The following is a 17,851-nucleotide window of genomic DNA, read 5'->3' as shown; positions in this document are numbered from 1 at the left end:
TTTGTTTGTAAGACATTTCTGTCTCAAAAGTAAAATATTATTGTAGATATAATTTACTCCAACAGTGCAATCAATTGAAAAATGCCTTCTGAACAATTTTGAAATGCTGAATTATTGCAGAAAGGTTTCAATGGATCCATGTTACTTCCTTCATCAGGCTTGCTGAGATTGGGAGCAGCCACTTAAAGATTAGCACATGTGAATTCATAACCTACTGCTTTGTTGCAGTGAAACCTAATTATATATAAAGAAAAGCATGCTCCTTCTTTAGTGTTCCTTGTTTATCTATGTCAAAAACTAACCAATGGAAACCATCAGTTAAATTTAATAGAACATCAGACAAATACATGAGGAAAATTAATATTAAGAGCCAATAGATAAGACCAGGTGATTGGGATTATAGTGGCGCCTTGGGATGTCCTCTCGACATGAAAGGCGCTATACAAATGTAATTTTGTTGTTGTTGTTGTAATAGGAGCAAGCCACAGCAGAGGCTTGAGTTGAAGGACCTTCTTTTGTGCTGTAAGCATGCTATGATTCTAAGACCTAAACATTTCTCTCTTTTCTGTCAGTCAGTGATTGTGAAAAGTGTTGAAAGAAATGCATTAAATATGTATGAAGCAAGAAAGTGTCTGCTTGGCTTGGAAACTAGTGGTGTTACTCTCACAACAAATGCACCGTCTGCAGTTACCTGCCCCATTGGACTGTCGTGTCATGGACTTGATATCCTGGCTTCAGCTGGACTTGGCCTAACTGGACTAGGTAGGAAGATCCTGTACATCTTGCAGCATTTCTACAATAAGGTTTATTTCATTGGCTGATTGTTTTGTTCCAATCCTTCAAACTCTACAGAATTAATATACAAATGGAAGATTTCCAAACGTCATAATATGACCCTTCTGTGTTCACGATATCCATATTTTAAACAACACTGTCACAACAGTGCATTTGAAAGCAAATCACATTATTTGTGCTAAATAATTATTTAAAGCTTCTCTGCTTGCTGATCTTTAAAAAAATATCTGTTATTTGCTAAAATAGAATCTTTCAGGATATTTCAAAGATTAATTCCAAATCCGATTAATCCAAAGAGTAACTCATCTAAACCACAAGCTTTTAACGAAATCAAGCCAAACCCACTGATCCTTATTTTAATTAAAAAAGTATGTGTATGAAAATGTTATATCTATGTCCAAGGGAAGAATGTGCTGCACTCCCATGCACTGGGCATGAAGACAAAACTACATTTGGAATCTGATTGAAATTCACACACACACACACACACTCGCTCGCTCGCTCATTGACTGACTGACTGACTGACTGACTTATGGTTATGTGGTGTGTGAAACCTGGACTCTCACAGTAACGGTCTCCTGGATTTGTGCACAAGTAAAAATACCGTAGCTTCAGGATCGAAATAAATGTTACATACTGCAAAAGTACCCAGAAACAGCTATTGTGTTCAAAACAAGAGTCCAGCAACTGTGCAGCAGGAATTTGACTAAAAATAAGTGTTTTAAATGTTGCAGTGAGGGGAAGGCGACTGTTTCATTTCCCTTGGTGGCTGCAGATATTCGGTCATTCATACACAAAATTGTTATTCCTTTCTTAGCTGGATGAAATGTTAATTCATTTCCTCATGGATGCACATCAGTACCCAGGAGGGAATTGATTTTTTTAAAAAATATGTGTTAGGTACAAGGCTGTCACAGAAACAGAAAGCTATCATTATACGAATTTAGTCAGTTTGGATAACATGTTATTTATCAATGCTATCTTTGTGTTGGATTTGTGTTTTTTGTAACTGAAATCTACTATTTTTATTTTAAAAATAATTGTAATTTTTTATATAAATGTTTATTGCTAGTAATTTGTGCAGTTGCCAAAGAGAACGGAATCACTCATTTAAAAAAAAACTGGCATAAAATTAAATTGTAAATAACTTATTAAATTTACAGGCTTCTCCACAGTATCACCCCTTATGATCCCACCTGCAACACAGGCAACTTTAACTAACATCCTACTGTCAAGTTTGCATGGCTATGGCCAGAACACACCATCTCCGCCCCCTGGCCTGGCACCAATGGATATTCAGATCAGCACTTTAACACCAGAGAGCAACAAGATTCCGACATCCTGCCTCAATGGCCACGTCAAGGTAAAAGGAATGTATGCGGAGCTAGCGGTTTCATGATAGGAACGGACCGAATGCCACAGTTTGGGTCATGCTGGATGATTTAAAATAACAGCCACATTCCTCATGAACAGGCTGTGTACAGCTCATTGGGAATTATTCAACATAAGAAAATCTTTTTAAAGATCTCACATCAGGGATTAATAGAAACGTTTTGGCTTCGAGAATTGCTGTGAGATGAACATTATTTTTGCTTTTATATTTGATCTTTTTGATGGAATGTTTTAAGAAAAAGGACAGTTTTGCCTTGTATTCAAACAACTTTTAAGCTGACAATTTATCTACCTTTTCTTTCAGACAATATCTGTAATAGTTACTTTCCTTTAAGGTTATTATAGTTTGCTCTGCTGAATCCAGTGAACATATTTTTATTGACATTATCAGCCCTGTGTTATTTCACCCAAATGAGATATGTCCAAAGAATATCTGGAATGAGATATATCCAAAGAAGATAGCTTATTAGTTTTCTGAGACTTAACATAAATGTTTTATTCTATTTTTGATGCAAAAATGTTAATTTAAAAATCACGAGTTAATCATTTATTATAATGTGTGCAGTAATGTAGTGAAATGAAAAAACTAAAATGGTCTGAGCCAGGGTCAAAATTCTAAAGGGAAAATTCCATTGTTTATAGTGTAGGGAAACCATCATTTCGACAATATCAGCAATAGATCTCCTTGTAGTGGATTAAATATAATCTGCTGGTGGATTTGTTATCTCATGAATACTGGTGACACACAAGATTATCCAGGTTAATCGCAAGAAGAAACACATTGTAGAAAAAAATACATTTTGCTTATATAAGCATTATCAATAGGTTATCCTTGGCACAGGTTAGAAAGTGTGTTTCTCTTGATTGCAGTTGATTAGATTTTCCTATTATAAGGGGCATTACTATGTGTATGAACTACTATCAGTCAAGGATAACTGCAAGGTCAGTGTCTAGTGCTTGTGGGTGAAACATTGAAATGTATTTTGTTTCTGCAGCCCTCAAGTGCTGTTTATACTAGAATATCGACTCCATCTCTCGCAGATACTGTGTTGAGTTCTAACCACTCTGATGACCCCCGAGACAATGCTGCTATCAGCACACAGGAGCAGCTGAACAACAAATCCAGCTCAGCTGAAGGTAAAAGACAAAATCAGAGCCAAATAGGTAATCAGAAGATCTGACAAGATCTCACTAAAAACTGATTTACTCCATTACTTTAGAATTTGAAATTAATTTGTGGCTTAAAATAGTCTTTTTGTCCAATATCATAAATGATAAATGAAAAATTATAATTCAACCATTGTTATAGTGACAATACTATGCAGAAGCTGATTACTTGATTCTTAATTTAAATTAACAACAAAACTGTGCAATTTTTGGTTTGTATCAGATATGATATCATCCAGCAAACTTATAATAATAAGCTTTGAATTTGATATAGCGCCTTATCACGACATCGAGACGTCTCAAAGCTCTTCACAGGATATACTATAAAGTGCAGTGTCTGTGTGTTTTGTGTCAACCTGTCTCGATCGCACATACTCTCGCCTCCGAGCCAGAAGATCGTTTCTAAGCATTTTATCTGAACTTTTTTAATTCAGTGACCTTGGTGCAGGCGCTAACATTTTTTATATGTTGAGCTTAACATGACATTTCTGACAATGTTTTTCTAGGTTCCAATGATGCCTTTGTGGAAGTGGGCATGCCCAGGAGCCCTTCGCATTCAGCCAATAGTAATGAACTGAAGCAAATGCTTAATAGTTCATCCTCATCTGTTGCCAAACGACAGACGTTAGAATTGCTACAGGGCACAAAGAATACCCACCTGCAGTAAGTTCCTTGTACCTAGTCACAGAGCTTGTAGAGGTAGAATGATTTAGAACAGACTTGCTCTTACTGAGATTGATGGAAAGTTCTATACTGTGTTGTGAAGTATGAATGCAGATCTCCTTTTAAATATTCCTGAAAAGAGCTCTATTTTGAATGTTATTTTAAAGAGTTGAATACACCATTTCTCTAATAGTGTATATGTTTTTCCTTTAGCTTTATTGGGCTGTCAGGAACCTTTGAAGGGCCATTATTGAGCAGAAACTGTATCAATTCACTCAATTATCTAGTGGAACAAATACATTTCTTGGTGTTAGTGATAGTGAGAGCTGAGATCCAGAACAAATCATCTCACAATCACAAATATCAAACAAATATGTACTGTATTTTTTCACGTTCATTCAGCATGTGAATTGCAACATAATTCAGGGATTGATTTATTTTGTGACTAATACTGTGCAGACAGCCAAATAAACTTGAATGGCAAGAGATTGTTAGCCTCAAATGATATTAATACAATTGCACAATGCATCATCTTGTTTTATATCTCCAAATGTAACACCTTTTTAATAGATTTTAAAGAATTTTGAATGCGGAATTTTACTTATTGCAGCCATTTGCTGAGCAGTCAAATCCAGAGCAGTATCAGAGGATGTTTAACAGTTGCTATTAATAAGCTCTTGATTTGATTGCTCTCAGTTCGATCCTGCTCATATTCCTCTGACATGACAGCATACATTCAGTATTGGGGAAAGCGACTGAGAAACACTCTTTTAAGTTTTGAAAATATTGACAATTTTGGGCTAGAAATAAATTATCTCACTGTGTTAGGACTACAGTGATAAAGCTGGATAACTTTGTTCACTCTCCCCTTCTCACGTAATCGACCTTCGTCAAACATTCCTGTGGATTTTATTACAGAGAATTGAAATACATAAATCCTTGTCATTTTTATTGGATTTTTCCGTTCCTCCATGCAAAAAGCAAAACAAAATGGAAAATCTATTTTTGCACGCTAAAATCGGGATGTGCATTTCTTTGCAGCACCTCAGATTGCCTACTTTCAGATTCTGAATCCAATCCTACAGAGGGCACAGCCACTGACAAGAGGGCTCCCGGCAGTGAGCGAGCAGCAGAGAGAGCAGCTCAACAGAACTCTGAGCGACTACGACTGACTCCACAGTCAACATATGCAAACATCCAGGTAGTCAAAACCCTTGAATGACCTTTGATGCAGGAAACAAAGAGAACTGTCTGTTATATGATATCAATTTATATTTATTCATCTTTGAAATAATATAGTGGATATATTATCCATAACAGTCGGTAATAATATTCGTAACAATATTGTGCTTGACTACCTCGTATGACTGTTCCTCAGAGTAAACAGATTGACGTGAACTGCATTCACATTTTACAAATCTGCCATGATACTATAGCAGACAGTGTTCGGAGCTTTGCATTGCTCCATCTTCCCCAGTTTAGCTTTGACTACAAGTGGTGGTTGTGGCAGAACAAGCCATGTTCCAGGAACTTGTGTCGTCCATAAGATGCTCTGCAAAAGAACCCATCTCCTTCAAAGGCCTGACACTTTAAAAGATGTTAGTGACCAATTTGTTTTTGAACTTACATCAACCAGAAGAAAGTTTCTTACTAGTTTAGAGGAATCTTTTTGAAGCCCAAACTGCAAATGCTGACTTGAAGCAAAGTTAATGCCACCGGCACATGTTTTTGTAAAGATAAGATTCAGTAGCCAGCATTGACTGCAAGTCATCAGCCCAGGTACTAAACTTTTAAGACTAAGCTAGATTTTTATTTTACCTGACAGTTTGTTAAGTGCTGGAATCTTAATGTTGCCGACTGCGTTGCTGATGATATCAAGTTGACAACCGCACACCTCCATTAATCTGAAAAAGCCTGTCATGAATATAAGCAAATTGCCTGTATTTAAAGATAATTCTTAAGCTTCCATAATATTTCTGCTGCTCAGTGTGGTTACCAAGCTGGCATTGATTCAGGTGATGTGAACGACTTCCAAAGTAAGTCAATCTGTATTTTGCATTTCTAATTAACCAGCATTCAATGAATATTCTAATTTTATCAGTCACTGTTTTAAATCATCTCATTTAGCTGTGCCTAGTTTGCACTGTTAGCAAAACTATGGACTGTAGTTGAGATGTTTTTCAGAGACATTTTATGTTCAATGCCATTTTATTGTATACGGTTGTTAAACCATTATGTCTCCTTTTTATTCTCAGGCTTTTGACTATGAACAGAAGAAGCTGTTAGCAACCAAAGGTATGTGCTGCAACAGTGATCTCTGACCTATTACTATTTGTCAACAGCTGAAGAAAATGATTCTTCCAAGTTATAGCCTAGTAGTTGCTATGAGTTTTGTCAAGGCCGCTGAGTGTGGCTCAAATATACCATCTGTGAATGATGAATTGCCTTTAAGTGTAAATATAAAACGTTGTCTTCAAGCAACACATTTTAAAATTTGGTACAGAATGTACTGAACTCTAATTGGCATCTAAAATTATTAATTGTTTTCATTAATCCCTAGCAATGACCAACACTTAATTCAGTTGGATGGTAAGGGGCCAAAAACATTCCTGACATCTTGAGTCATATGCCAAGGCTATTAAAATGAATTAATTATGTTAAATAGATGCCTGAATGCAGTGTTTAATAGGGTACTAAACGTTTTGGAGGCACATATCGTGAAGTGGTAGAAAGAGCCGTAAGTGTTGAGAGAGATGAAGAAGGATGAGTTTCTGTAGAAATAGTGGAATGTTTAAAAGCCCCATTACAAATGATGGCTCAATGTAAATTGAGAAGGCAGACGTTAGCTGTACCATTACTTAACACACAGCCAGAAGTACTGGACAGAAAGATGTTTTAACTACAATTACATTTTGCCATTGTTTCCCCCGTCTGATGTTAGAAATGTCCTTGAGAATTTCACACTAAATAATAATGAGGAAGATAAAATCAAATGAGGAGGTTTACAATTTAATTTCATTGTGTGCAGCTACTTCATGCATTGCAAGGGTGTGATTTGGGATTTTTATTGTTCTCGAGCAATTCCAATTTTATAATTAAGTGAATAAATTGGTCACAGCAGCAAATCCATAAAAGTTACCACTGAAAGATATTTAGTGTGGATTGAATTGGCAATGAGACATTGCCATGCTGAGACTCGGGACACATAATCTGTCCATTTGAACTTTTCGCCTTTAAGGTATATGTTGTTCTCCAGTCCCTAAGAATGAAAACTGAAAAATTAATAAACTGTGAAATCTAATTTTTAGGGATATTAAACTGTCTTCTTTGTGCTTCTTGAAGCTATGTTGAAGAAGCCCGTGGTAACTGAAGTAAGGACGCCAACTAATACGTGGAGTGGACTTGGTTTCTCCAAATCGATGCCTGCAGAAACAATCAAGGAGCTTAGACGTGCAAACCATGTGTCCTACAAACCAACCATGCCAACAACATACGAGGTAATAAAAAAAATTATTTTCAGAACTTTCCGAATGGAGTCTGTTTGACAGCCACTGACTATAACTTTTGGTTTGGGGATCAATATTCAGCCTCCCAAGTGCAAAATATTGTCACATCCTAATGTTAAATACAAACCAAGATGCAATTGCTTTTTAGTAGGACTAAAAATTTATCAGGAAAATAAAGTTTGACAACAGGCCAAAAGTAACGATGCTTTTATTTTGAAAGTAGTGCTGTATCTATATCATATTTTATGTTTTACTTGGCAATAATGTCTGACTGAATACTCAAAACGAGAAGTGCTGAATTCTAAATATTATTATGTAGTTCCATACAATAAGGTTCTCACTATGTAAACAATGTCTAAATCCAGGAAAGAATGATGAATGCTCTACTCTGGGCAGTAACCCAAACACATGTTATCAATTACTCTCTTTATATGGGCTGTTACCAGATTTCTTTATAAATTTCTATCTTAAAGTTGTTTTTGAGGATAGCAAATGCATTCACTTCCAATTCACTGCACACTGATATGGTTTAATGGGAATACTTGTTTGTAATAATGATTCATTTGAAAGTTGGTTTATGCATAATACATTTAAAAGCAGTAAAAGGTCAAATTTACTCAATACCCTTTCAGCCTCCCTAAATATCAATTCTAATTCTTTTATCATGGAGGACAATTTCAGAGGTCAGTGTTCTGCACTGGACTCAAGAGGCTTCTTGAATAGGTTTAAAACCAGTGGATTGAAGAGTGGCTCATTTTGAAAAAATGATTTTTTGGTTGGATTTAAAACAAAAATAGACAACAAATGACTATGGTAAGGTTTAATGAGTGAGCTTGTCTTCTGAAGTGTGATCAGAATTGGAGATAAAACTTACAAAAGCCTTCGTGTTTGTGTGTATGTGGGTTAGAAAGGGGGGTGAAGGCTAAGGCGGATGCTTGAATGACAATAGTTGATTCATAAAGGTCATGCACTTAAGAGCTTAGCACAATTTAGATACTCACTCTCCCCCATCGGAAAATAAAGGGACATTTATTCTATTTAATGTTGATATTTCTCTGCAGTCATCATCACCCTTGTCGTTATCGCGGTCAAACAGCCGGGAATGTCTAGGCAGTGGCAGTGATTCTGAGAACTGGAGAGATCGAAATGGCTCAGGCTCGGGCCCTCATAGTGAATTCACAACGTCCATCACCAGCCCTAAAAGAAAAACTAAATCATGTAAGCATTTCTGGAATTATGATCACAACCTAAGAATTTCCTTTGATATTTGCTGTGATTTCAAGGGGAAATTGATAAATCTGCTTTTTATATTTATGATTTGGTTTTTAACTCTTTATCTCTCCTATTCAGTTCTTGTTTTTCTTTAGCAAAGTGAGGATTGTTGTGACTAAAATGTTTGTTGGTATATACAGCTCCAATTAAAAATTGATTGAATAGCACTGGAGATATTGGATAACATGAAAATTCCAAAAGTAAAATATTTTACAGGAATACAGTTGAACCCCATTAGAAAACACTTCATTATAACACAGATTCACTTATAATGGTGTAAACCCCAACATCGCTGCTGATGTCATTTCTGTTGGTGATGACCCACAAATCAGGCAAATTAAAAAAAGTTTGTCTTCTGGGTGTCCAAGTTGCCTCCAATGTAATTTCCTGTCTGCTGAGGATGCGAAGCACTCAGGATGTGATGGCTGCAGTGACCCAGTGACCTGGAATTCAGTCATTTGTTTAGCGCACAAAAAGCCTGACAGTGTTTTGAAGCATGCTGGCTTTTTGTGCACATGTGCACAGATTGCAGAGGCATTGAGCAACCATTGTGCCTTATTATAATGCTGGTTACAGGACTCCACTGTGTTATGATTAATCAAGAGAGTTAGCATTGGCACTCATAAAAATTCACATTCCTAGAACCAGTTCAGTACTTACATAACTGTTCAATTTTATGCCCCTTCTAGTGATCAAATTACTTGTTTCAACATGTTGCATGTTGGAATGTGGGATCTTGAGTAGATTAAAACAACCTGAATTCTTTATTCCACTTGGATTCATGCTAAAATATTTACCACAGTAAAATATGCTAAACTATAATTTCCTGTTTTTAGTTGAACTTAAGTATAGTACTTTTTCCCTGAGATTTTTGTGGATCTGCAATGAAAAACTGGAGCAAGGGAAATCTTATCCCGTTTATAACATCTTGAGTCATCTTATGTTTGTCACTTACATGTAATGTAATCTACCTCAGTATATCAATGACCACTGATACCTTTTTGCAGGAGTATTTTTTATGCTGTAGAAAAGGAATTCTCCATTAAGAGTAATTCCAGTAAAAACAAGCAAGTTTTCTCCATGGGATTTTCCCTAATTCATGTTAACTTCACTTCTCAGAGTTGCTTAAATATATTTGCAATGAATAGATTGTCAGTGAAGTGACTCAATACCGACTAATATATTTGTCTCTATTAATAAGATACATGATAGATTCCATTTTAAAAGTGCCTGGCTTAGATACAATTCTTCACTGTGTCAGCTCTCGGATTGTTTCGTAACCATGGAAATATGCACTCTCAGTGAAAGCATGTTTTTTCTTAGCAAATTTGAACTTTGTTAAAATGAATCAACAATTGAAGATGTTTGTGCTAGTGTAAGAGTCTGACAATGGTGGGTTAGGACAGACAAAGCAGGAAAGCTGCTCAGTGTGTCATTGAATTAAGACCAGTTTGATAATGGTTATGGTTTAGTTGATGCATGCATTGCTACATACAGCCACAGCCAAGTGGACACAAACTAGGTGCTCTTTGCACCACCGCAAGATTTAGTTTAACAAATAGTGGCTCACTTCAGGATTTGGTTCCAGCAATGACATAACAAATGCTTGTTTAAAATTCTGATGGTTCCCAAGATTTACATTGTGTTCAACAGGGAGTAACTAACCTGCAAAAGAGAATCACAAACAAGGCTGGCACTTGTTCTTGAATGACTTTGCTTTCTTCCCATTTTGCTTTGGTTAGTTAACTGCAGGTTCAGCTTCAGCAAAGACTTGGACGTCTGCAGTACCTTTGGAATCATTATCTTGTACACATAATGACATCACATGCTCTGCCATTGATTGAGGTCTGAATTACAGTGATTACTCACCAAATTCCTGAATGGTTGTCAATGACAAAAGGGAATTCAGCTCCAGATATCAATTGCACCTAAGCTATTGGTTGGTGTTATGCACTTTCAGTTACTGAAAAAATAATAATCAATAATAATCCTTACATTTGGTTTTCCGTCTTTCACATCAGGAGGACATCCTAAAGTGTTTCACAGAATATACTGTAAAATGGAGTTACTGTGTGTTTTGTGGGCAAACATGACAGCCAACATTATGCACAGCAATTTCCCACAAACAATCATGGGGTGAATGACCAATTATTTATTTGGGAGATTATTGGCCAGGATACCAGGAAAAACTCCCTTCTCTTTTCGAATAGTGCTATGGCATCTTCAACATCCACCTGAACAGACAGATGGGGTCTTGGGTTAATGGTCTTGTGTTGAACTGTATCTGTACAATTTTAGCATTGTAACATTGTAGTTTACTTCTACTGGACAGAGTTTAGCAACTAAAGGATGTGGACTTTAATGAGGTAAAAAAATAATATATTCTTGGTTTTCCCTCCCCAGCTGAACATTATCTGAGTAGCAGTAATTACATGGACTGCATCTTATCACTGACTGGTGGTAATGGGTGCAACCTGAACAGCTCTTTTAAATGTGATGATCTGCCTGAGCTCTTTAGCAAGCTTGGTTTGGGCAAATACACTGATGTTTTCCAACAACAAGAGGTTAGTCCAAGGACATTTAATCAGCTGATAACATTTGCAATTTATTCTGACTTCTATATATCACAGAATCATAGAATCTAATTGCACAGAAGGAGAACATTCGGCCCATCATGCCTGTGCCGGCTCTTTGAAAGAGCTATCCAACTAGTCCGCTCCCCCGCTCTTACCCCATAGGCCTGCAATTTTTTGTTTTCAAGTACAAATCCAATTCCCCTTTGAAAACTATTATCGAATCTTCTTCCACCACCCTTTCAGGCAGTGCATTCCAGATCGTAACAACTCTCTGGGTAAAATACTGTCTCCTCCCATTTGTTTCTTTTGGCAATTACCTTGAATCTATGTCCTCTGGTTACCGACCCACCCACCAGAGGAAACAGTTTCTCCCTATTTACTCTTATCAAAACCTCTCTCTCATCTCTCCACATAACCAAAGTCGCTCATCCCTGGTATCATTTCTAGTAAATCTCATTTGCACCCACTCCAAGGCCCTGACATCCTTCCTAAAGATGTTGTAAAAGATATTCTGGATAAAGCTTTAAATTGAAAACATAAATCCGCACAAACAGATAAAATCACACTGTAAGCAGTTCCTATCCTTATTGTATAGTTCTGTGAATTTTGGAAGAGAAATGACAAAATATACGTTCTTGCTTGCTTGCATTTCTTTGTTATCTTTGCCATTCACTTCAGAAGGACATCTCAAAGCATTTCACAGGATATATTGTGAAGTGTAGCAACTATTTTGTAGACAAATGTGGTAGCCAAATTGAGCACAGCAAATTGATGTTATATTGGTGTCGATGTTTTAGGAGCCAAATATAGGAGCTACACCAGTGCTGTTAAACTAGTCTTCTAGGAGCTATATCAAATGAAAGGATTGTCAACTCTAAAGCATTGGGAGCATTGTGCCCCAATGTAATGACTAATTAGTTATTTACTCTCCTACTGACTCTTTTCAGATTGATCTCCAGACGTTTCTCACACTCACAGATCAGGACTTGAAAGAACTTGGCATTACCACGTTTGGTGCCAGAAGGAAAATGATGCTTGCAATTTCTGGTGGGTGTTTCATCTCGTTTGCAGCTCTCAAAATGTGAAAGTGAATTCCCCTAAAAGAGAATGGAGAGACCAATCTTTACAACTTTCTAAATATTTAAGATTATTCAGATTTTAAAAAAAATACAAAACCTTTGTTAAGTGCATCATCATTTCTTTCTATTTTGTTGTGAAAGATGCCTAATTGAGAACCGAAGGGTGTTGCTTCCAGCTGTAATACATTCAGCATTGAAAGGAAGTAACAGCATGCTTTTCAGGTGTTTGTTTTTCTTTTTGGTCAGCCAGATGTCTGACACATGTGGAAACCCATCACTGTGCTTAAGAGAATCCATACCAGACTGAGAGTTCCACAAGTGCGTGCCGTGCCACCTTACCACTGAAATATATTCGTGGTCGGAATGGAATGCACACTCTCTCCCTGGAGCGACTCACCTTGCTTACCTAATTCTGTAGTGTTAGGTGCAGGTTGGCGAGAGTCCCAGAGTGTGTGTACAGCTCCAGCAGTTGGTCACATCAAGACCAAGTGCTAGAGTTTAACCAGCTAAAACCACATAGCTTGCCACTGAGAGCACTGCTTGTCCAGCGAGGACCATTCTACCCGTTAGAGCTTTGGAAACAATACTTGACCCCAATGACCTGTCTGCCCTTCCATATCCTTCCAACATGCCAGGCTGGCTGATCTGTCATTGGCAGTGTTTTGGAGTACTGTGGACCTGGCAGGAGCCAGACTACGTAGACCAGCAAAGAGAATTGACATGATTCTAACATTTTGTTGTCAAGCACGTTACCTTGGAGCCAGCTCAAAAGAAAAAAACACTTATCCCCCACCCCCCATCCTCTCGAGGATAGACATAAAATGAATATAATCAGCAGTCCTGAATTACAGTTGCCGCATTGCTTAGATTCATGTCAATAAATAGAAAACAAATGGTTTTCCTTTATTAAAAAAAATTTACCCTCACCCACCTCTGTCAAGAATCTTTTATCTATTCTCGGGCAAATCATTCAAATGTCTTATACTATTGGCGGCTAAGTCTGCCTGCAAATACAGACACTGCACATTATCGGAAATCCCGTGAAACATTTTGTTAAGGCGCTATATCAAGTGCTATTATTATTATTTATATAATATCAATAATTTATATTATTATGTAAGTAACATTCTTATTGGGGGCCATTGATGTCTCTTTTTACTTTGCTCCACTGTATTGAGCGGCTATTTTGTGATTGCATCAGGGCTGTATAAGAATACTGTCAAAACGTTCAGAGCTTAAAACGTTTGACCAGGTGTTGTCTTGTAATACTGTTTTACCAGGTTTCTACTGCTAATAACAATTAATGTGTTTCACAACCTGCCTAAAATAACTAAACACTCTGCATTCTGCCCCTCCAGAATTGAACAAAAATTGCTGCAAGCTGTTTGACCCACCAACCATTCGCTCAACATTTCTGGAAGGCGGGGCAAGCGGCAGGTTACCACGGCAGTACCACAGTGACATTGCCAGTATAAGTGGCCGTTGGTAGCAGGAAGCTGGAAGTTGTGTGTTTGCAATTATTGCAAGAGTCATCTGGCAAAAATGATACAAACTCTAATGCAATATTACCCTGCGGAGAGCATTTACTGCACAGACCTCGGTGGTTAGGAGTTTTGAATCCAAGGACCAAAGCCTGTTTTATTTTGCACAAGCCGTTGTGCCAAAAAAGGAGACATTGACCTATCAATGTGTATTCATTCCATGGTTATCTTTTGCCGTATCACCAAATATGGTACTACTTAACTATATGCAGATCAGAGAACAATAAGATCTTTAAGACTAGCTTTCTTGCTCAATATTATTTATTAGATAACAACAAAGTTAAATTATGCACTGAATTTTTAGATTCCACCATAGAAATTTAAAATGAACCACTAGCCAAAGTGCATTGTATGTATAGTTTAGAACGAGATGGTAAAATGCATTGTACTGCTGAGTAGAGAGATTTAAATGTAATTTCCTCTGCACTTTACATGTCCTGGTTTTCTAGACCTGTGGAAATGCATTTTTCTCTGGTCTTCATATAAAAAAGACCTATTTTATTCGCAGCACCAAGGAAATGAAATAATCATCTGCAGGTACTTGAGCAAAATTATGTCTTTATAGTGGTGTACTATGATGCTAATTATTATACAGTAAAGCTTGGTTCATCAATCATCTGACAACCAAGCAGGCATTCTATTCTTGCCCCACCACAAAATACTGAAATAGTACTTGTTTTGAGTGACTGACTAAAGTCCTCTTGTGTTTTACTGCCATCTTAAGCACATTTACTGTAGTGAAAATACTAGTTTTCTGTACAATCTCACAAAACCATTAAGTTTCTACGTTTGATGTGTATAACGGCAATACCAACAATTTCCTGTACAACAACTCTTAATATTTCTAATGACTCGCCCTATAAGTACAGTGTGCTGCAGCATCTCAATAGCTTAATATTACCGATGGGTATTAGTTGGGCATGGTACCAGTTTTTATTCTAACACACCTCTACAATGTAATGTGAAAACCTGTGATGAATGTCTGCTTTAAGAGACCTTCCTGTGCAAGTTTTACGTCTTAAATAGAGCAAAAATAATAGTAGTACAAGCAAACATTGGCAAAACTTGTATCCTCATTTTCCTAAATTGCAAAATTAAACTGAAAAACAATATATAGGTATGTGGGTGTACTTGACAGTGGAAAAAGTAGGAAACTGAAACAGATGACTTAAATATCCTGCACATATGTTTTGCTGGAAACCTGTGTGACAGTGAACTATAAAAGTTGTGATGGTTGCTTTATGAGGTGTTTTTTATTTGTAAATGTTTCTTTGCTGCTTACTACCATCTACAGTGTCCTTCAGCTTGGAGAGTGAACACTCTGGGTTGCACACTGAAGCATAACTGCCATTACTGATGCTATGGAGTTAGCTCGTGAAAGGTGCTATTCAAGATAGTTAAGTGAATGATGGTTCGTCCGTTCTTTTCTCTTTCCTCAAGCCAAGATATTGCCCTGCATCTGTGTGGCAGATTATCTAACAGCCTGGTTGAGAAAAGATACAGCTCCCACATCTGAGGCATGGAAGTCCATCACTTCTGCAATTGAGCCACTTGCTTGCTTGCTTGACGAACAACACCAGATTTATTTTTCTTTACTTTAGCAAAATTATTTGCAGAACTCTCAAGTGAAGTAAATCGTTCCATAAGGACAAGTTTCTACAAACATTAGTAGGTTATGTAAGTTGTCTGTTACGACTTTTCTTCTGTTCTCTCTCTGTGTAACTGGGAGTTTATTTCCTAGTGTTTTTGCACTGACATTTGTACCCACTTATGCTTTAACTGGCAACGTTATACAGTCCAGAAAAGCATGAAGAATTAAAATTACACGTTGTATATTTTATGTTGTTTTTATGATGGATTTATGAAGATTTGTCATTGATTTGAAGGAAATCTCAAAGTGCCTACCTTTTCTGCTATCCAATTATCTAGATTTCCACATCTGAATTGTCCTATTATTTAGGACATTTTATACAGGGAGAGATATGAAGTGTCTGTATTATATTTGCACAAAAGGTATACACTTTGTTTGTAGCCGTTAAACCACTATGAATAGTGCTGAGTAAACTGGTTTTTGGTGATCGCCTTCTTGATAGCTTGAGCAAAGTTAGACATGTAAAGAATATGTCTTGCTACATATTGTTTACCACTTCGTTGACACCTATACAATTGGTTGGTATAGTAAATAATTGTTGGCTTAATCAAAAAGAGATTTGCACATTCAAAGGGAAGAGATTATTGTGTCACTTATTAAATGTGGTTTGCGATTATATTTTCCCCATAATTATTAGCAACCAAGAGGAAATCCATTGTTGTTAGCCCCTCTTTAAAGTTAAATTCTCTAAAAACATCTATAGATGTATACCAAAGTGAAGGATGTTCAAATAATAGAACTAAACTGAAACAATATTTTGTACAAAACACTGGAAGAACACTCAGTTCCTTGCTGCAGTGTAAGGGGGTACCAGACTAATCATGTTTATACTAGCCATAATGGTAACAAATGATGATGACCTAAAATATGCACAGAGCAGTTTTGTCATCGACCAAAACTGAAGGTTACCTATAATTCAGTACCAATAAGGCACTATAATTCAGTGCCTTCAGTGGTCATTTATCTGTAAATAAAGCACAGATGTCTATTTTCAGTGTGGAGGTTTCTACCTTTTATGACCTTCAGAGAAAAATATTACTGTGGATAAACTTTAACAAAGGGAATATTCAATGCAGTTTTATGTTACATTAAAAATAATTTTATAAAACTTCCTCTATAGTCTATTATGTAAATGTACCCAATATATTGTACCTCTGCAAAGCTTTAAAAGTACCTTTTGTTTTGGGGGAAACCCATGACGCCAGATTTCCTCCCTTGACTCTGAAGAGTCGCCTGAGACTTTGGCTATGAAAAACACCTTTGTTTGACATCTTATTGCATAGCTTATATTGTGTAAGCAGTGAATATTATCTTGTGACTATTGAATAGCCAAGCAATAAAGTTTTAGATAAAGAAAAATGTGTTGACAGTGAGATTTTAAAAAGGTTTATTTTACAATTCCAATATCTGGTAAATAAGCAATCAATATCCCTAATGTGTTTTCAGAAAATTAATTGGTCAATTTCTTGCCCAGGTTATGTAATTTTATTAATTTGATTTGTATAAAAGTATAGTTGAAATTGTAGGAAATATATTTTAACTTTGCATAATGTAGGTGAGATGGGTATCTACCGCTTTGGGATAATTATATTTGTTCAAATGTATTTTATTTTAAATCTTTTCACTTTACATTATAATATCCTGCTTTTACTGAGTTTCTTTAGTCTGATTATTGCCACCAAAGATTGTGTCTATCTGGCTATTTCTGTAAATAACTAAAGAATATCAAATACCATATGTAATTGAATTCGAGAAAGACAAACTATATGTCTTCAGAAAAGACTAATTTTGGAGTATTCATTCTCTCCTATTGGTAGCTTTGAAAGTATTTATACTGGTAACAAAAGATTTGCTACTGTCTTCAACCCTTGGATTAGGAGTGTTAGTTATGTTAATCACATGATAATATCCCTTACATTTGCTGTATGGCCTTCATGTCGGGAGGATGTCCCAAAGTGCTTGACAGGATTTACTGCAAACTGCAGTTATTTTGTATGTTGTGGGCAATTTGCGCACAGCAATCTGTCCCACAAAACAGCCATGAAGCGAATGACCAATTTTGAAACTCCCTTCTCTTTTATGATAATGGAATCCTTAACATCCATCTCAACAGACGGACACGGCCTTGGTTTAACATCTCATTCGAAGGATGGCACTTACAACACTGCAACACACTGCCAGCACTGCATTAGAGTGTCAGCTTAGACTA

General features: G+C 36.6%; 1 protein-coding gene across 3 annotated transcripts in view; it reads left to right on the top strand.

Moving 5' to 3' along the window:
• LOC103180917 (protein bicaudal C homolog 1) overlaps nucleotides 1-17,279 on the top strand; it is a 99,051-nt gene extending 81,772 nt beyond the window's left edge. For all 3 annotated transcript variants that reach the window (XM_042336738.1, XM_042336739.1, XM_007897029.2), the window contains 11 exons: nucleotides 573-762; nucleotides 1,959-2,158; nucleotides 3,183-3,324; nucleotides 3,861-4,017; nucleotides 5,059-5,218; nucleotides 6,273-6,312; nucleotides 7,360-7,514; nucleotides 8,585-8,741; nucleotides 11,199-11,359; nucleotides 12,319-12,418; nucleotides 13,809-17,279. In XM_042336738.1, the coding sequence (XP_042192672.1) occupies nucleotides 573-762; nucleotides 1,959-2,158; nucleotides 3,183-3,324; nucleotides 3,861-4,017; nucleotides 5,059-5,218; nucleotides 6,273-6,312; nucleotides 7,360-7,514; nucleotides 8,585-8,741; nucleotides 11,199-11,359; nucleotides 12,319-12,418; nucleotides 13,809-13,939 (1,593 nt within the window). In that variant the 3' untranslated portion in view covers nucleotides 13,940-17,279. The remainder of the gene's footprint in view (nucleotides 1-572; nucleotides 763-1,958; nucleotides 2,159-3,182; nucleotides 3,325-3,860; nucleotides 4,018-5,058; nucleotides 5,219-6,272; nucleotides 6,313-7,359; nucleotides 7,515-8,584; nucleotides 8,742-11,198; nucleotides 11,360-12,318; nucleotides 12,419-13,808) is intronic.
• The last annotated feature ends 572 nt before the right edge of the window (nucleotides 17,280-17,851 follow it).

This window comes from Callorhinchus milii, unplaced genomic scaffold (assembly GCF_018977255.1).
Source record: "Callorhinchus milii isolate IMCB2004 unplaced genomic scaffold, IMCB_Cmil_1.0 Scaffold7, whole genome shotgun sequence".
NCBI lineage: Eukaryota > Metazoa > Chordata > Chondrichthyes > Chimaeriformes > Callorhinchidae > Callorhinchus > Callorhinchus milii.
The sequence above is the reverse complement of the archived record's forward strand: the minus strand, read 5'-3'. Positions and strand labels throughout refer to the sequence as shown.